Source organism: Micropterus salmoides, unplaced genomic scaffold (assembly GCF_014851395.1).
Source record: "Micropterus salmoides isolate LMB-PRFRI ecotype aquatic unplaced genomic scaffold, ASM1485139v1 Ms_hic_scaffold_10, whole genome shotgun sequence".
NCBI classification, from domain to species: domain Eukaryota; kingdom Metazoa; phylum Chordata; class Actinopteri; order Centrarchiformes; family Centrarchidae; genus Micropterus; species Micropterus salmoides.
Window position 1 is genome coordinate 22,530,936 of NW_024040041.1, and position 20,930 is coordinate 22,551,865.

At 40.0% G+C, this 20,930-nt stretch overlaps 1 protein-coding gene across 9 annotated transcripts; it reads right to left on the reverse strand.

Moving 5' to 3' along the window:
* Positions 1-3,874: 3,874 nt before the first annotated feature.
* Positions 3,875-20,860, reverse strand: trip10a (thyroid hormone receptor interactor 10a). 9 transcript variants are annotated; one of them, XM_038702536.1, is made up of 16 exons: positions 20,544-20,859; positions 14,903-15,018; positions 14,288-14,344; positions 13,668-13,815; positions 12,919-12,981; positions 12,323-12,427; positions 12,096-12,224; positions 11,417-11,563; positions 11,124-11,312; positions 8,316-8,480; positions 8,008-8,031; positions 7,241-7,350; positions 6,864-6,996; positions 6,193-6,281; positions 5,970-6,103; positions 3,875-5,479 (listed from the first exon to the last, which is right to left on the reverse strand). In XM_038702536.1, the coding sequence occupies exons 1-16, from the start codon at positions 20,565-20,567 to the stop codon at positions 5,328-5,330; spliced, it is 1,785 nt and encodes a 594-aa protein (XP_038558464.1). In that variant the 5' UTR covers positions 20,568-20,859; the 3' UTR covers positions 3,875-5,327. The 9 variants fall into 9 exon arrangements, with proteins under 9 accessions (XP_038558464.1, XP_038558440.1, XP_038558498.1 ...); XM_038702512.1 differs by lacking the exon at positions 20,544-20,859 and adding an exon at positions 20,257-20,385; XM_038702570.1 differs by lacking the exon at positions 14,288-14,344 and having other exon boundaries at positions 20,544-20,860.
* Between the last annotated feature and the right edge of the window lie 70 nt (positions 20,861-20,930).

Consider the following 20,930-nt stretch of genomic DNA (forward strand, 5'->3'; position numbering starts at 1 on the left):
CAAGAAGGGGATTGTTGCTGTAAAGGCCTGCAGCACACTGATGCAAATGTAATGCTTAAAAAGAGAGCTAATCGCCTCTGTTGGAATTTGTTATATTTGACTATGATATGCAAATCTGAATCAGTTTGGGGTTTTGTGTAGTCTCAGAGAATTGGATGACTCAATTTTACATTGATGATTTATGTCTGAGTGATGAAGCTGACAGCTGAGTCTGCGGCATTGTTGCATTACTCCTGGCTCCGGTGGAGCTGAATACAGGGTTGATGGTGGTATTAAAATACTTTTGATTGGTGGGGCTTATTACAGGCTCACATATGCAGAATGCCACCAATGTGGCAGGAACAAGCTTCAGGAGAATGGCAGGGAGAAGACAGAAGTAGTAAACAGACAGAAAATTGGCCTCAAGCTGTGCTGCAGGAATGAACATGAGGCAGTGATTAATCTGATGTAGCCTACTTTTATTTATAAATCTACAATAAAGTTACATTAAAAGACTTTACAAAGCATTTGCAAAAGTTAGCTGTTCATTCATGTCTTTCAATCAACACATCACAAAGCAGATGAGCAGGTGCTACACAAAATATGAACCTGAAATATTAATTATTCAGAGATTGTCCTACTAATCTTGTGATTTGTCTTTTCAAATGCCTTAATGGTGCAGTGAGATTGTATGCTATTAGACCACATAGAGCTGCTGAAAAGCTTAAAGGTTTCCGTCCATCTCTGTCTTTTTTTCCCGCAGCAACTGCTGGAAGATCAAGTTCTTAAATCTTTAATCACCTGTGGTGCAGCAGGCAGAGAAATAATTGCCTATTTTGTAACAGCAGCTCCCTCCATTATAAAAGGGCTATGATACATCACTTACAGATACAGATACAGAATTTTTCCCAGAAGATGGTTTACAGTACAGCTTTCATATTAGTATTACCATAACATAAGCACAACTTACCTGAAAGGATTGCTAATGATCATCAGGTTGTTTCTCAGTAGTAGATTAGCCATAGTGACAACCTGAAGTTAGTTCAATAAAGTGTAAGGTGAGTGCTATTAGCTACAATCATTAGTCAAGCTAAAATAGAAACAAATACCTAAACTACTAAAACTAAACACATACTTTCCCTGAAACACATCACATCAACAATCTCCAGCTTTACATTTTGTGGTGGATTCATGTCACAGGCATAGTTAATCCAACAGTAAACACGTGCTGTCACCACATGCTCATTTTTATTAGTTAGCTCAGCTAGTGTTTCTGCCTTTCACCCCCCTCCCACGTGTTTCTTGTCTGCCCCTGTCTGTCTTCTGTCTCTCTCTCTCTTGTCTGAGCTGCCGGTCTCTCTGCCTGGCTGTCCAATCACCTTTTCACCTGAGACTCATCCAGTAATCAAGACCGGCACTATATACACCCTGGCCACGCAACAGCCAACTTCTGAGTCTCGGCCAGTGCTTTGCTCTGCTCATGTTGGCTGACTTTTTGCCTGACTCTGTTTTTGCTTTTGCTTGTGCATCAGGTTTTGTTCCCTGTGAGAGGTCTGTCTGCCTCATTCAGCGCCTCACCTGTTTTTCTGCAGTCTGCCTGCCTTTTTTGCGTGACTTCAAGTGAAAAACCTCAGTTGCGTATTTGTGAAGTTGTGAATAAACCTAACTCTTTATCCTCCCTGTTCCTTGTCCTGCTGTTGGGTTCTTAGAAGTATGTAACAACAATATTAAACATCTTAATGCCATGTAAGAGGTGGAGAAAAGATGAGATACACCAAGAGAGATGTTATCTTTTAAATGCTATCTTGTACAAATATGGAACCTACATCTTCTTGCCAAAGCATCTATGTTCCAAACCACTGGAGCAACTCCAGTCTAATCTCTACCATTAGGTAAGAGATTATAGATGTTGTTAACAGGTATGGTCAACCGTGACAGCCAAGGTGTACTTTTCCCATCTCTGTTGTCTGTTTTTAAAAAGGTGAATCTTTAATGTTCCACAAAGGGTAGAAAACTGTAGCCTACCTCTTCGTGTGTGTTCAAACCTCCAAGCATGTTTCTGTCCACACTCTTATGATGACTGCATTTTATAGCAGGTGTTGTCACAGCTGATTGTGGTGTAGCCAGGAGTGAGATATGCTTAAAGTATGAACCCACATCAGGTACTACAGCAGCTGGTTTTTCTCTACCATATGCTATTCAGTTTGGATTTCCCCTTTATTGTCCCCACCAGGCTGAGCTGAGGTGCCAGGATGCAGTGCTTTCTGCCAGCTGCGAGCAGGCGCAGGATGTTGGCTGTGTCCAGTAGCTTCATTGAAAAGCTGACCTTTAACGCATCTTGAATCTGAAGGCTTTGCATACAAATCATGATATGATTTCTCAACCATCCCGCTAGTCACTCGATTCCACTGCACACCACTGGTGGATGCTGCTTTAGCTGAGCAGAGCCCCATCATTTCTCTCCAATGATTTTTAATTTTCCATTGGAGAAATTATGGAATTAGTCAATTTAAACCTTGTGTTTGACCAAGTTCACTTTCATTGTCTTTCTTTTCACTTGTCTGCTGTTGTGAGTAAGGTGGATACAAAAGTGGGGCGCATGCTAATTTGGGGTTATTTAATTAGTCATTATGAACAGTATGGTTTTGAAGCCAGTGCAATTTAATCAGGTATGCAAATGCATGGCCTATATTGAAAAGATAATTATGCAGAGAGGAGAGTAGATGGCAGGTCTATGCCACATCCCCAAGACATAATGTTACAGTGCCACCTACTGAGAATAGGCTGCATGTACTTGGATCAGTTAATGGTCACAGGTGTAGCAATAAATTTGGGGTTTCCTGAAAGAACTGAGTTCTGTTCCTCTTTATTAAATAAGGTACTGGAATTTTGTCCTCAGCTGCTGGACGCAATGTCATCAAAACCTCTATCCTCTGAAACAATGGCAACCTTAAGAAAAGGAAGCTACACACTCATTACTGCAGTTCAATTTAAATTAATTGTCATTGCTAAAACACTGAACCATCAAAATGCAAGAGAAACATGTGCAGCTTCCTCATCCCAAACTGTCTGATTCTCTGGCAACATCCACATGTTTTTGAGAAGATTTTTAAAGACTTTGTTGTGGTGCCAAAAAGCACTACAGCTTAATGGTGATATTTTGAAATTCAGCTGTCAAATGTGTTGAGCTCTGAGAAAAGGTAGGAATATAAGTTGGTACTATAAACCCTCAAAATCATATACGAGGACAGACAACTTTCCCAAATAAAAGTTTTAACTGAATGGATGGGTGTGGATGAATTGTCTTGTGATAAGAGATAAAAATATTGTGTTTTCCAGGGCGTTTACATCTAAAATTGTATCCAAGTCATGGAGGAAAAGCTTTTTAGAGTTCATGTTATTTCGTTGCGCACAGCAGCTCAGTCAGCATTTAAGAACCTGCACGATTGTGTAATGAAAGTAGAAATAAGAGAGAAATCCATCAAATATCTGATGTCACAGAGAGACGATTTGGAAAATAAAGATTTTGAATTTGAAAGTCTTACTTTGGCAAGTGTGAAAGCAGAATTTACAGTAAACCTTGTTTGATCTGCAAAAAGTCAAATCTTCCATCCACCCACTGACTTATTTTATGGCAGAGCAACAACTGCATACCTGTGAAACCACAAATTCCAGTTCTTTCCAGCTTCTGCTTCTAACAGTGATGCATGTTTTTCAGTATTGACTAAACTGTCATGGGGAGCAGTAAATGTACTGACCGAGTTGTTCTTGGGGAGAAAATTCCTAAAATGGTTGTCAATATTATTTAAAGTCTAACTTCAATTCATTTATAAGCCTCATGTAAACAAAATCAGTCAAGAAACTGTACAATTTTAAAGGACCAACAGACACCATGTTTGTTTCAAATATTTATTTTCCAAGTCCAGAAATGCCATAACCACTTCTAACTTTGAAATGTGCTTTACATTTATTAAGTCTTGAAAAAAAACTAAATGTCTTACATGCAAAAATGGTATATACAAAATGCTTGTAACCAGAAAGGCACCAAAGACACATGAGCAGTTACTTCTTCTTGCTGGCTCCATAACATAAAAAAAACAGGAGTTGAATCATCTTGAGAAGGTGTTAAGTCAGTATTCGCAACATAATTAGAGACGTAGTTTTCTCTCACAATGTAACAGTCTTTATTTGAATAGTTAAAAAGCTAATAAGACAATAGTGGTGTTGTGATAGCTAAATATATATATTATTTATTACATAAATACAATAGTCTTAATGTAGCACATTTTATATGTGCATTATTTACTCCCTTTTATGGCTACAGACTACCCACTATGAGTGCATGGGGAATAGAACAACATGAGAACAGCCTTAATACAAAGTACAACTTATGTCAAACTTGAAAATTTTATTTATAAAACATACACATTTGTAATAAATTATTCTTCGTACAATTTTCAGGTTGTAACTATTTTAAAACAACAGCTATATCCTTGTTACTGCTCTACATTTAAAATAATGATATGGCTGCGATTGTCTGAACATTGAAGTGTTTGTGCGGATGTGTGCATGTGATTTACCATGATGGGAGAGCCGGCTACACCGTTGGTCTCAAACATTGCTAAACCAAAAGTGAAGCATTCTCCCCCAAATCACACCCATCCTCTGTGGACACTTAAGATTTAACCATGAGCAAAGTGAATCTTTACCAAGTCTTTGTCAAGCTAGAGAGTGGCAAATGAGAACTGCAACAGGTCATATATTCTAGGTTCACCGGTGGAGTGGACTTCCAAGGGTCAGAGCAGGTCAGTTTAACTGAAAAAGGTGAACAGGTGAGGTAACTTCCTCCTAAATATTACTGGTGTTAACACTCAGTGTAAAGATGGCAGCAGCACTCATCTTTCTCCTCCTCCTCCTCCTCCTCCTCCTCCTTCTCCTCCTCTACTTTTTCCTCTCACATTCAGATGTTAATGTCTTATTAGGCTTTGGAACGAGGTAAGCACTCTTACCGTGATGGTGCCAAAGATCCATGCAACACTTTTGAATCAAAACCAAACAATTTTGTGACATGATATCAAAAAGTAAAATAACCTTGTGGTTTAGGTGGCTTATGTAACCGGGATTACAATAATGTCATTTAAGCCATGAGGAACACACTGTTAGCTCCAATCCTCTGCCTATTTGGGGCCCCTCTCAAGAAATCAAAGCACCTTATTTGGATCCCCTTCTGGATACGCCAGTGGTCACACCCATAGTGCTGTGGCTCCTTTATGACTGGTCCCATTGGAAGAAGTGCATACAGTTTGGTGAAATGATTATTTCTTCTTCTCTTGTTCCTCACATGTCTATCATTTATTTAGACAGATGGTGACATAAGATGTAGGTATGTAGCCTTCATCCCCATTGCTCCTACGGACACGGGTCCAGCCATCCCCTTTGTCCTCCTCTACCACGGCCAGCACCTCCCCCTCCTGCATAGAGATGGTCCCTTCACTGGCACCTGAAAGAAAGACAAACTAGATGATAGAAAATATTTATGCTACACAAGCCTCACTAAGTCAAACCAAAAACATTTGATGCATGATTTTCTGTTGTGAAATTTCTACTCCACAATGCTTGACATTTTTAATAATGATACTGCCAGAAACTACATGTTTCATTTGCTGATCAAAAGGCAAGCTATTATAATTTTGAAATATCCACAATTGACAGAAACTTAAAAACACTGCCTGCATTTGTTACTGGCAAGTAGGACCACATAATCCCCAATTAGATACCTAGATAACATCTTTAATACACAAACAGAAATAATACTTCATAAGTCAAATGTATACGAAGGCGTACATTTAGAGGAAACTGACTCCTTTCATCCAGACATTTGATCAAGGAAAAATGTCCTAGCCTACAAAGCGCACTTGCTAGTCACCTCATCATACACATTCTTCAAAAATGTGGAGTGCAAAAATCACCTACAACAGCTTGTGACATACCAGGGAAGTTGTACATGGCTGTGCATTTCCCAATAGGAGCAGTTAGCTCCTCGTCCTCAAAGTCATCATCAAACTCAGCGTAAATGGCCTGGGAAGGATCAGGTGTGCTTTCATCGGACTGAGCGCCATCAGGGCTGGAGAGAAAAAACATAGGTTTTCTGTGCAGAGCAGACGACACATCAGTGTGCCAAACCAGCTGTCTATTATTAGAATTCAGTGTTACCTGAGTCCATCATGAGCTCCGTTGTTGTTGAAGGTTTGAGTTTTATAGCGCACTGTGTCCCCTCGACCTCCTGCCTCCGCCAGCCATGTCTAGATCAGAGAGAGGAAGTGAAAAAGAGAGAAAACTGAAAATTTCTTAAGTACTGTTTAATATGAGAGGATGCATTTAAGGTAGATTTATCAAGTCATGTTCATCTCACTCACACACACACACACACACACACACACACACACACACACACACACACACAGCCTCAATTGGCTTTACAGGCCAACGTCAGCAATGGTTTCCAAACCAGCACACATTTGTTTAGAGGACAACAAAGAAAACCACATGACAGATAAATGCAGTTACAAAAAGAAATAAAAGTTTTAGCATGTAATTTGTTGCGTTAGTACTCCTAAATTATCTAATCATTAGTTAAAAATTAATAGTCGAGGGCCTGATTACCTCATAATGTGGAATTAAAGAGGTCCTTTTACATAATATGCTTTACTGAATAACAAGTTATATGGTTACCTCATAATATATCAACAAACAATGGACACCCTACGTATTTTATAATAGCTTAGAATAAAATGCTAAGAGCATCCTGTCCTCATAATATATTAAAATTCATAACTATAGTAAATGATGAATGAATATGAATAACCAACAGAGATGGGGATTACCTCATACTTGTTGAGCTCTCCTCTGAGCCGCTCTATATTTTGTGATGTCTGACTGATTTGGGATGCCAGACTAGCAGGGTCTCCCATTTGAGGATTTTTCTCATAAACATCTTTCATCTTCCCCAGGGCCTCGCTGAAGAGAGGAGAGAGGGGAACAAGGGAGGAAGGGGGAAAAGTGACTTCCAGAAGTAATAGGTTCCCTGCAGAGCTCAGGGCTGAGTAAACAATTCAAACTCTCTCACACACCTGACACTACAGAGTTACACATACTTCTGTACACTTCATGATTATTATATCAGCACTCCCACCAGAGCAGTTCTAACAGAGATGGTTATTAATACGCAGGAAGATACCCACATGTACACACAAACACTCACCTCTGATCTACTTCCTTTTGCAACTCTTTGCAAATTTCATCTAGTTTCTGCTGTAACCTCTTCCTGCGTTGCTCTGGTGGAAGATGGGTGAAGTCCTCGGTCACCGTAGGCTACAAGAGTTCACAGGAAGGGTGGGTTAACATTGAACTCAGTCTCACTTTTTCATTACAACAGTAACCACGGCAAAAAAAAACAAACAGATACTTCAGGGTGAACACCAAGCCTGTGGTTTGAGTTTAGCTCACGGGATGATGTTTGACTGACAAAACATTAGTTTCAAATCTCCTAGTTGAACATTTGTTAGACTTCAAATTTCTGTAAAGCCAACACATGGACAACAGTGAGCTGAACCTAAAACCACCACCCATGGACAAACAATTTTAATGTAGCATACTTTAATAACTTTATATTGGCAGATTTTTTTTTTTGGTTTTGTTTTTTTAAGTACAAGAAATACAATTTTGGATGGAAAAGGTGACCCAAGACAGTTTAGCTATAAATTGCTCAGTTTCCTCTTGTGCTACCAAGCTGTAGTCCCTTGCTCCACCACCAGGTGGCCACCTCTTCAATACAAACTCGAGATTACAATCCTTTTGCCACATAACATGATGCTGGATGCTGCAAGTTGTGTTGTTTCAAATACAGAAACCGCAGAGATATGTGAAGGGGACATTATTACAAAGACATGAGCTGTTGTAATGGAAAGGTGGCCATTTTTATGTGTCACACATCTGAGACACCCAGACCAGCTTTGTTGTCCATATTACCGTGATAATCTCTGGAGTAAACTTCTGAAGAAAAAAGAAACAGTGTGTGTATAGAAAAATCCCATAATATGCTTAAAAGTAGTTCTTCCAACCATAAAAACATGTTTATAACATGAATAATATTGAGAATAGTAAAAGAGCCATTCTGAGAAGTGAGATCAATGCTACATGTTTTAGTACTGAAAATGTTAAGTCTTATTCATCTAAGGAATTCAGTCATTCTTGCACAAGCGGGAACACAGGATGATGTGCAAGCCCTGATGAGTGGCACTCTCCTGGCATCCAAACCTTCTCTTCTGGTGACTCACCGATCTCCTGAGTGTCCGGAAGGAAGAGATTCTGGGTTTGACTGTCTTATTGATCTCCTTCAAACAGTACGACAGGGGGTCCCGGCCAAACTTGGGGGAAGGGGGTCCGTTAGCGGGCGAGGGGGCGGGGGGTGTGGAGAAAGGTGGGAGCGTGGAGGGAGAGAGCTGGGGAGGGGCGAGACCAAAGTACCAGCACCCAAGCATGAGGTATGCAGGCATAGGGTGGTATACAGGATTGGGGAGAGGGGGATGGAAGGATAGAAAAAGAAGGAAGACAAAAACAACAAGGGGACAAGGGAAAGAAAAAGACACCATCAACACCTTAAAGCACACCACAAAGCCAGGAAGACAACACTGGAGCAAACCCAGCACATGAGCCCAGAGAGCACAAACACACATCTGTGTCTTTGGCTTTCATCAACACACACATAAAAAATAAATTAAAAAAATACAACAACAAGACAGCGAGCAACCAACCACAGCTCCCACACCAGCGCCACAGCAGCCCAACACCTGAAGTCAAACTCAAGCCAGGTTAAAGGGAGGAGTGGGCCTCAGTGAGGAAGTGAGGAAGGCCAGCTAGAATAAACTAAATTTGAATTGCTTAAATAATCGTTTTTACAGCCTTATTCTCATAGTTTTACCAATCATAGGTTAATATGTTTTACTCCAGCCTCATTGTAGAGATACAGTGACACTGCAAAGACACAACATTACAACTAATTTAATTGTTATTATCTTACTTGGAAGTGAAAACAAAGATGAAAGTTAAACGTGTTACCCAATCTGTTTACTATAAACATTGTTTATTGATGAGCCACTTATAATATAGCCATATAATGCCTCAGAATGCAGACATTGATGAATATAACGGACAGTTCAGTACATTCATTTGGATATCCACTCCCAAAGTAGGTATAATTGAGCTTATTTACATTCTGACTGATTTCTTGTCTTTACTGTGCTGTAGTGGGCTAGTTTATAGTAAAAAATATTCATCTTTTTTTGCTGTAGAAAACTTCTCAAAGTTCACAAAGCCATGTATAGTTGTCTAGTTTGGTCATAACATTCCTGTGCGTCTACAGTGAAAACAGTCAAACAGTCTGTGAAATGATTTCCCATCGATAATGACCCACACTATGAAAATAAGACACACGTTAAAAACCTTCCTAAAGCTGAATTAGCTAACTCAATTAAGATTCTGTGTGAAAAAAATCTTGTTCACAGTTCTGCCGGGGCTATCCTCTGAGTCTGACCTATATACATAAAATATCCTTTCATATATCAGTGCGGTTGTTATAAATATCCTGCAGACTGCCTCAGTGTCAGTTGTGCATATAGATTCTTTGGGGCTTGATGAATGCCCTGTATGACCTCTTAGAAAGAAGTTAGCTTGAAACATGCCTGGTGTGAACTACAGTAAAATCTTTCAGTGTCAGCTGTAGGTCTATGTAGAAAGGTGGGTGTGTAGTCTATTAGTTAAATTAAACAGGAGGCTCATGTCTTCTAGCCTTCAATAGTGACCGTCTAAAAAAGCCCTACAACAAGTTTTTTAGTGCAAATACTAGAGCTGGAAGTACAGCACTGTTATTATGTGAACATCTATTGGGTAGGTGCTACTTTTCTTGAGAGTTATTGGAATCTAAGTACAGGAGCGCAGTTAAAAATGGGAATGTTTAGGAGCCAGGCATAAACCAAAAGCTCACTCAGCCTCCTATTCATACTGCTACAGGCCTAATTGGGAGAGCATGACTGGTGACACAGAGCAGTGTGCCACACACATACACAGAACAGGAAGAGGGCACCGCAGAGCACAGCCAGTAAGACATGCAGAGAGAAAAGAGAGGCGCTGAACAAGCAAACAATGCAGGGAAGAAAGAAGGGATCATTTAGTGTGAGGGCAGGAGGAGGGGAACTGTTTTCTGGTTAGTGGTCAGCTACTCATATCACCAGTTAAATGTTGGACCTCAGCAAGAGTGCTCCTTTGAGATAAGCTCTATGATTTAAAATGTGTGACCCAAATAGATTCTCAAGACCAAATACAAATACGTCAATGTTAACATTTGTAGTGTGAATGTGTGGTTGGACCCGATCCAATTTTTCTGACCTGGCAAACCTGGTGTCATCCAGACTGCTGGCACAAAGATGTTATTGTGACGAGAGACATAATGCTAGGTTCTGGGCAGTATAATGAACGCAGTGTTTGTGGATGCCTGTAGAGGGAAATTCAATGTTGTTTGTGCCCCGTGCTGATGAAAGCAAAAGCACAGCAGAATGCTGACTGCCAATTGACCTATTGGAAACCATACTGCAGTGACAGGGAGGGAGTGTGTGTGTGTGTGTGTGCGTCTGGTGGGAAGGTTTATTCACTCACAGCCAGGGACAGAGTCATGCAAAGGACCGGTTCTATAAGTGTTGGGGTGTGAGTGTGTGTGTGAGTTCATGTATAATTTAATGAAAAAAGTTCATGCATTATTACACTTAGCTTTAGAGATGAGAAGGTTGTGTACGCGTGTTTGGGTGTGTGTGTGTGTAGCAAAAACCACATGTCCACCATGACTACTCTCTGTAGAGGGGATTTCCTCACTCTTCCTGCTGTCTCTGTGGGTCAAACACTAACACTGACTGATTACCCAACAGCAGATTTTCAAAATTTACAGTTGTCGATCATTGATGGAGGAACCTGCTAGTGCATTTATTACGAAATTTCCACAATGCAAAAAAACATCTCTTTTAGTGAGAGGCCATTTTATTAGGCTAAATTAGTCTTATTATTCTAATGTGTTCTGCTAGCGTGGAGTGTCCTACCTTACTCCTCTTGCTGAAAAGCCAGAAGTTTTTGCTCTTGTTCTTTCCCAGAAGATCCATGGGGCCTTTAGGTGTGCCCAGGCTACTGTCAGATGAGGCACGGTTGATCCCTTGACTGTAGTCTTCAAACTCTACATCTCCAGGACGTTCAAAGCCTGATTTGTTCTGCTCTATTACGACCATGGAGTCCTACATTAGATGTGATTATGGATAAGAGCAATCAAGAGTTGTTTTCAAACATATCTACAGTTAAAACAAATGGGCTACATAAAGAAAAAAAGAGACCAACTCACATTTCTCTCATTAACATTAGTGCCAGCTTTAGTAATGCCTTCCAGGCACTTGCCAATGATAGGCATCACATGCTTCTCTGTGTCTGAGAACAAGATGTAGCCTTGCGCCAACTTCCGTACTCGCCTCTCATCCAGATCCTGTAATTTCTGGTGAACACACACAACAGTTGTTCTGACACTTGCCATTATTAAGGTTGAGACAATACATAATAAATAGCCTATAATAAAACAAGTATCTCAATAACAAGCAAGATTTTTAGTTATTTAGAATAATAAAACATATTTTTAATGCTCTGATGAAAGCTTCAAAGCCAAAACTTTAGCATGTGAATATGTGAAACTAAATTAACCGATTTAACTGATTATTCTCTGGCTTTGAATCAGTGTAAGTGCAACTTTTATTTCTGGTCCAAAACTTGCTTTTGGAGAAAATTGTTGAATTTTGTAAAAATCTAATGTAAAATGAAAAGTACTAAATACGATAAGTTCAATCTCAAAATGTTAGTAACATTGTTATTTAATGTTGCAATGTGCCATACAAGTCATTCATCATTTTAAGTTTTTCAGTTTAACAATATTTAGTCGAACTAGTACCAGTTATCACTGTACCATATGTTAACAACTCAAATAAACATTGAGCATAGGAATATTGTCATGTTGCCATAGGAAATTCACTTACATTGAAAATGAGTGGCATATCACTAAAATAGAACTGGTTCTGCTCCTTGTTGTACTTCTGAAGCTGAGCAGCGTAGTCGTTCTTACACTCCTCCGCTACATGTGCTCTCATATGAGCCTGTTGTTTGGCCTAGAACCACAAATACAGCAAACAATTTAACCAAGTGCATCGGATTCTACTTTTGATCGTGGTAAAATTGATGTATACCCCCCCCCCCCTTTTGTTACTTTTTCAACATCCGCCTTTGTGGCATTGATGTCTTGATCAGTCTTCTCTGCGTACTGTGCTGCACGCTCCGCTTCTCTCCATTCCCTCTCAAACCGCTTTTTACTCTGATGTGCAGAAAGAAAAGAAAGAAAGAGAAAAAGTGAAAGACCATGTTCAGTCCATTCAGCAACAGAAAGTGAGGCCATTGCCTGAATGAAATATGAGGAGCTTCTACTATTTTGAGCAAAGCATTTTTCACTGTCTTTCTAAAAAGACAACTTGGGGGCATTTGGAGCATAACATCTCCAATCATAAATAAAGAGGTCTTGGATTGATGAAAATGGAGAACTGCTTTCCACTCTGGCCATCTGTTTTTACTATATACAAATATAGCCACCTGACCAACCACACCGCACGTGCAGCCATTTGCTTACAGAGAAGTTTCCCCATCTTTCATAATGAAACCAACTCAAAGACAAAAGGGACTGTAAGAAATATGTCTATGAGCCTTGCGTATCAAAATAGAAAATTTTATCCTGAAACATAAGATGGACACCTCTTCAGGGAAAAAAAGGCTATTTAGAAAATCTTTTAATCACTCCAAGTTTGGACTTACACTGTCGAGCTGCTTGTAGGTGCTCTCCAAACTCTGCTGGGCCTTCTTGGCCTCCATGAGATACTGCAGACATTCATAAAAATAGACAGAGTGAGAGGAGGGGAGGCGGGTCAGATGACAGGGAGAGAGACAACCATGTGTAAGGGGTAGACACAGAATAAACAATGACCTCCAAAAGCCACACAACATAACAGACGAGAAAACAAATACCAGTGTGTCTGTTTGAGACATCACGTCTGCAGCAAGGGCCTGTACACGGCTGCAGTGTTCGGCAATCAAATGGGACACAGCCAATGCATTCCTCATAGAGAAATGGCACAGCACATTTCAGAGAATGCTTCCCCCTGGAGACAATCAGCAAGGCTTCCTTCCTGCCACAACAGTGAGGTCTCCACATCTCCACTCCTACTTTAAATCTCCCTCTCTTCTCCTCCCACCCTTTACACTCCTTCTCATTTGGCATTTTCTCTAGCTGCTGTTGAATATGGTGCTGCAGGCACATACTAGTATACACACACACACACACACACACACGAGCTGCAACGATTAGTCGATTAATCATTTAGTTGATCGACACAAAATGGCTTATAATTTCAAGGTTTTTTTAAATGCCTGTGTTTTTGTTGCCTTTTAAAGGAGCCTCAGCACAGTGTATTTAAAGCAAGTTTTAATCTCAACACCACTTTACCAAATTGAACTTTTTTGGTATAATCACGCAGAGATTTTGGACCGCTCCATATCAAGCTCACCGTCTTGCGTTCCTGCTTGAGCTCTTGCAGGTACTTGGTGAGATCGATGCAAATGCTCATCATCATGTTCTCAGCAATGAGCTCTCTCTGCCCTGCGTAGTCGTTCATCTCATTCAGGATGTCCAAGAAAGACTGGTAGCTGGAAAACCTACCATTTAAGAGGAGGAGAAAGGAAAGGGTGGAGAAATAAGAACACAGTGATGGGACCACTGATAAGATAACACATACGCAGGCTCAAAGACAAATCAGCAAAGGGCCAAGTCATAATAAGAAGCCCATGACTTCCTTATTCCTGCTTCCTTCTAGGGGCATTTAAATGGCTCCAACAGCAGTCCCACACTTCAGCTTGAATGACATTGATGACAAAACGATTCCTAACTTTTTGAAACGTGATATTATTTACAGATCAGTTCTGTTTTCCTTTGTTAGTTTCCTCAGTGAGTGCTTAACAAGCTATTAGGGTGAGGGTGTAAATCCAAATTGACCCAGTAAATACAGTTTTAGCTGCCATGGTTTTGCCACTAAATGCAATTCCTAAAAGTAAATAACGAACCTCAAAAATTCAATCATCTAAGTTTTCTTTCAAGCGAGGCTTTGCAACAAAACCCACAATGGCTCACCTGCACTCTGGTTCATCTTTGCTGCTTCGTTTTAGGTTATATTTCTTGGAAAGGTTCCTGTGGACAGTGAAAGCGCATCAAACGAATGCGTAGACACATTCTTAAATTCTCAAAAGGGAAAAGTTGGTTGATGTCAAAGAAAGCTCACTAAATTAAAACTATTCTTGTGCAACCACTGGCTGTTTTAAACAATAGCATTAAAAAACAATAGTCCACTATGAAGTTATTAAAATAGCTGTTCTTCCTCCTTTCACTCTCCCTCTGACCACATCCTGTCTATCATGTGCCAGTCTGCTCCCACTTCCTCTCCTCTCCAGCAAAGCTCAGCACTACAACAGATGTGGGCCTGCAGACTGGGAGGCAACTGGGAGAGGGAGCACCATGGATGAAGAGAGCAAGAGCGAGCACACTGCAGCTGAGAATGAGGCCAGTGTTTCAGGGACAAGCTAGATTCTGTCCCAAAGTAGTCATAAGACCCTACAAAGATTTCATAAACAGCCTTTTAACATGCACCCATGCAAACACACACACACGCACACTGGATTGAGCGACACACTCGTACACAAGCATTGGAGGCACACAGCACAGGAGAACAATGACGAGCGCGAGGCCTACCTCAGTTGTTTGGCATAGTTTTGCTCAATCTCTGTCCTCTCCTTCACAAATTTTACATACTTCTCCACCAGCTCCAGGCCAGACTGTGTGTGCTTCTCAATGATGTCATATTGGTCCTGGAGAAAAGGAGCATGCAAGACAAATAAGGAAAAGATATTAAGCAAACACTCCGCAGGATGTGGAACATGGGTAATAACTGGGATATTCTTCTGGTTGAGTTTGAGGTCATCTAAAATTAATCTTGAATGGAGGGTAATAAACTTCGCACATCAACGTTTTTCCCTGCGTGTTGGATTCCACGAATGCACTCCACATGTGCACAATGGTCTCTAAACTTCCGCCTAGCTTTAAATCATAGGGCGCCCGTGTTGTTCAAAGGACACTGGGGTCACAGGCAGGAAAAAGGAGGCGCTCCTCTAAATATCCTGCTGTACTGTGTGGAGTGAAATGTTTAAGAATAGTAATCTTGAGAGCGATGTGAAATACTATGAATTACATTAATTGGGCTTCGCAGAGTCCTTATTAATGTAGCTATTTGACTTATTTCAGGTCTAGTTTCAAATTCAAAGACCTCTGACACAGTTCAGCTGAATTTTCCTTTTGATATTGTACAGTATGAAGGAGGTACATTGTGTTTCTCGCCCTCGTTTGTTCCTTATTCAATTGAGCACTTTATGACAAAATCAAGCTCAGACAAGTTTGTTAAAAGTGCGAGATGAGCCAATCTCCTCTCGCTCTAAACTCAAAAAAATGCCCCCAAGCTTTCTTTGCTCCTGACTTTAGTATTGAGGAGGGGGCATGTTGAAAGGGGATTCCTGACAAGTTGGACCATGTTCTTCTGTACTGCCCTTCAGGTAAAATTAAAGAGACAAACCCCAAATGAATGAGATAAGGGTTAGCCTGATCACAGAACACAGTTAAAAGGTTAAGACAGAGAGGCCTGTGATCCATCACCACAATAACATCTAACCAATAGTCAGTGTTAGGGGTTTAATTTAATTTAATCATTAATCAACTTACAACATTATTTTTGCTTAAGGTAATTTAGATGTGGAAAATAACTGTCCTATATTTGACTTACAATAGGAATAGTAGTAAAATAACCAAATGGCAGGAATTTATCTCTCTTAAAGTGTAAAAGTGACAATTTATTCATCTATGAATGATTTAAAATGTGAGAAGTAGTTACAGTATATATGCATCCAGTGCAACCTCACCACATCAACAGAACAGAGGACAAAGGTTGCAATTATCTACTAATTCGCCATCAAACACATGAATCTAGGATTTGATTAGTGAAAAGTAAATGTGCTGCTACTAACCCAAAAAACTATGTTGTTTTACCCAGTAACCTCAAACACATAAAATAACCAGGCAGTGAAGGCAGCATCAAATCAAAATACAATTGAAATGGCAGCGAGCAAGTAAGAATAAATAGTTGTGTAAGCATGAAGAAGCACAGATGGTAACTTTGATACAATGCCTGTTGGTCAAGGCCTAGTGCTGTAGTTCAGCAGCACTAGTTGTTATACAATCCACTGTAAAATGGCAAGATGTATTAGATGAGAAATATGAAAGAGGGAAGTTTAGATGCATTAAAAGAAAGGCCAAGGCAGAGCAGCACAACTGGAGAGTTAAGGTACACCATTTGGAAGTGCAGTGCCATTAGCTTGTAGCCAGCACATTCACTCCCAGAGTAATAGAACCTTGCAACAATAGGAAAAGCAGTAAAATGGAACTACAATACAAAATACAATAACACTAAGAGGAGTAGGTGCAACATATTATGGAAAGGCTATGATAGCAGAAATGGAAACCAGACTTATCTCTTGATAGGCATTTTGCATAAGTAAGTATTTGCATCAGTTTCGAGAATGCTGATCAGACTGTGGCTGTGCGTGCAAAAAAGGTCAGCTAATGTGGAGATTGATGGACAGTTGAGAAATTGTTAGACAAGCTGTTGTGGGTGTAGGTTGGACAGAGTAGAGGTCCCCAAAACTGTAACTTTTGCAATCCCACTCTTACCAATACTCCCATTCCAATTACACACAGCTGCACAGTGGATACCTAATATTGTTAACAACATTTACCAGATGTGCTAGACAATTTAACAATTCTGTATTAAGTTAAAATGCCATGCACCACAGCTGCCTTCAATAGTTTGCTGTCCTTCAATGATCTTTATGAGGTATACATGGCATTCCTGATTACGATGTAATGCCGAAGCCACGTAGCTTTAATAAATAGATCTTTTTGAGAGTGTCCGTCCTGATGCCTTTCCCTAGAACATTAATAGTCATATCATTGCATGATAAAACTATAGAGTCATTAGACTGTTTATGCAGTCAAGAATACTGTGAGGAAGTTGTGTCCCAGTGCGGTACAGAAAAAAGTGTTTCTCAAGTATTGTTGAGTTTACAGTTTTCACACCATGGAAGAAATAACATCTTTTACTGGATTGTTTTCCTATTACTTCTAGTTCTAGTAGTTGTGAATGATGAAGAGGGTTAGTGAATGGAGCCTACTTATTTGTCACACAGTAAAATATTTTGTTTTGTGTGTTTTGTCTTAAAACTATCAAACTAGTAAACTGATTTTACATGGATGTTGTCAGCTAAACATATATCTATAACGTGTATCTTTATCAAACACATCAACCCGACAGCAATAGTTAACACTAACTTTACCTAAAAAAATAAAATAAAAAATCAGCGTGTTCGTTTAAATTAAATTGAGAAACCGACCTGAGCAGCAACTGGAAACACAGCTGAAGACACACAAAAACACAGTTCTTTAAACTATAAAACTGAGAATCTGAGATGCTGCAGATCAAGCATTGGTAAAAAAAAAAAAAAAAAAACTGATGCAAACTAATTGATTCCAATTCAGGTAGTAAACTCAAACTTAATTTTAAGAAACAATGTCTAGGATATATATTTCTTCTTACTCTGACTAGATAGTTGTATGCATGTTGACTTTTCCTTCTTGTACACATCATATGTTATTCAGGTTGAGTGCAGCATTGCTGGAAAATAATCACCCTTGGATGAACTCTTAACTATGTGTTCTTTTATAAATGGCAGAAGAAAAAGTAGCATCTGATGATCTCTGTAAATTAACGGTGACCGCTTGATTCAAAACAAGAGTGGCCCAATTAGAAAAATGACAAGCTCATTAAAACGGTCTTAAAACCCATCACAATAGCTTGCAAGGGCATTATCACTGTCTTGTCAAACACCAGTGGCTGTCAGACCACAGCAATTTATAACCATCCAAAGCCACAGTTAAAATGATCTTTATAGGTCCCCATAGACAGGGTTTGTACTGAACTGATTTTAAGAAATCACAAATGGTTTGTGAAATTGCTCCTGACTAATGGTGATGATTTTGATTGAATTACACATGTTGTATGTGGCTTGCATCATGGTCATTTCATTAACCCTCCTTCCATGCCTTTAGACATTTTGAGTCACTTTTTTTTGCATCTTGTAAAAGTTTGCTTAGGGAAATGTAGTAGTATCAGTAGCCTCTTTTCTCACCTTTTTGATGGGTAAGCATTTCTGCCCCAGTAATGATAGAATTTCTAACATTAACCTATTTTTACGGCAAAATTTTAGGCTAGGGTGCAAAAATGAAAGATTCTTAGGCTACATCATGCTTCAAAATTGACATTGACATTGTAAAAGACTTCTCTATACCTAGCAAGCATCCAACATGTTCTTTACACTTCATCTTCAAATACTTCCAGTAACACCAGGGAGAAGACTGGCATCAAGTGAATCCCACATAACTTCTAAAGGAGTCACTCTGAAAGTCACCGACCTACAGGGCTTGGGTGGATGTTTCGACCCTGAGTCACCCTGTCTTTTAGAAAATTAGGGGCCTGGCCCAGCCAAACCTGCCACACTGTAGTTCTCGGGATTGGCCTGGTAGCACTCACTATCACTCACTAATGCCTAGACACTGATCTTGCACTCTGTAAACGTGTGCCTTAAAATAGCCATTGGATTAACAACAATCAGGGGACAGATGCCATAGAACTGACTTTGCCCTAGGGACGACTCTCCGGCCAAACATTCACGGAACCAATTATGCCTGCAGGGTTTTGTCTGACCAGACAGGTGAGGCTTTAGCCAAATACACATACGCTACAAAACGTTTTATTTAATATTTACTTATTAAATATGTGTTTAAATTGGAATTAAACAGTTCATCACCAGAATAGGCCCCCTGGCTTTTGCATGGAGAGTTTCCTCTACAATCAGTGAAACAACCTGACAGGAAAGACTCTTATACAGAGATAGAGCCTCTGATTAATACTGGGGTACGGATGTTTCTCTGACTCAATCAAAGTAGGGCAAAACTAATTAGGCTGTTGCACCAGCACGTAGGATGGAAAAGGGACAGGGGAAGAGGCCTAGGGGGAGATTCTGTAATGAGGTCACAACCTCCCTATCCTCATCTTTGCAATGCTCCATTTTACATATTCAGGTTCCCTGAGAATGTGTATGTGTGAGTGTTTGCAAATGTCTGGCTGTATCACTATGTTACAGTGCGCTGGCACATAAACTGTGGCACTGATCAAGGTAATATGTTAAACCGTTCAATAGGGTTTGTTTAGATTCTGGATAGTGTCACTACTGTTAGCACTACATTCACACAGTGCCTTGCAGTTTATTACCTGGAAAACAACTCTTTAAAAATTACCAGCTGAAGCCGTTTATTTTAATTACTATATCTAATAAAAATCATGTCCTAATAAATCTATTTATGTAGCCACTCAATCCAACAAATAACACGTTATTTGAGAATCAAGACATTTGAAAAATCAGCGCACTGTTTGTTGAATATATAATAATGCCCTTTAGGTGGACACATAAGGCACATCAACGATGAAGCTTGTTGTCAAGGCAAATGAAAGCATCTGATTTCATCTCTATGGAAGCAAGGAGTGCCAGACTGTAAACAGTGAAACATCCCACTGGGTACAACCCACCTCAGCACACTTAAAACGCCTTTGTATATACAGAATAAGCATCAATTTGCATTGTAAATTCACAGGTAATATTAAGTGTTAAGATTCTCAGTCATCCGGGTCATGTGATATCATGAAATACATACAAATTATCAGAGTTGATTTTGGTTTAGTACGTCTAGATATGATTAACAGTTGGTGATTTATGTCAGAAATTATGGAAAGTACTTTTAAATCCAAGTGACTTTACAGTTGTTTGCCTGTGCATATCCTGCTACATAACACTATGGAGCAACACAGTAAAAACCCCAGATCCAAACAAAAGCTAAACGACGTGCAAACGTGGCTCCAAGACTAACTGCAACTATGCTTCACTTACCACAAGCGCAACATGTCGGTAGGGGTCTTCAGCTCGCCCACTGTTTATTTCAACTACTAAACGCCAAAGAAAACTGTCCGAAAATGGAACCGTGATCATGAATGCACCGTTTTGCAAACACAAGCCTGCAGCTACAGAGCCAACGTTTCTCGGCTTCTGCATCTATTCCCCACTTACAGGACGTTTACCGTTAACAGACTTTCTCAACGAACGCTATATAAGAAATCGCATAATCGGCATCCTGACAGTAGCTATTTCTACAAAAGCGAGTCAGATGATGGACTCACCCAAAGCTCCGTGCCCCAGTCCATGTTCAGCTTGTCGGCCAAGCTGCCTGACTATCCCGAATACAAAGAACTTCTCCAAAGTTTATCCCGACAGCTCGGAGGACGGCCCTAGCAAGTAGCTATAATCCCGAGGTGATAAATCAGTCGTAACCACTACGCACTCCGGTTTTGGTTCATTCAACAAATAATGTCAACTAGGATCATAATTAGCTAATTAACAAGGACTGGCAGTCGTTAGTCTAGTTTGTCCAAATATTTTTCATAGTGAAGGAGGAAAGAGGGATAAACTAGCTTTCATATCCGCGTCACTCCCAAATCCTAAATCTTAAAGGGGCAGTGCACTGAACCACAAATACTGGCCGCAGCATTGTCCTACATCCTGACAGC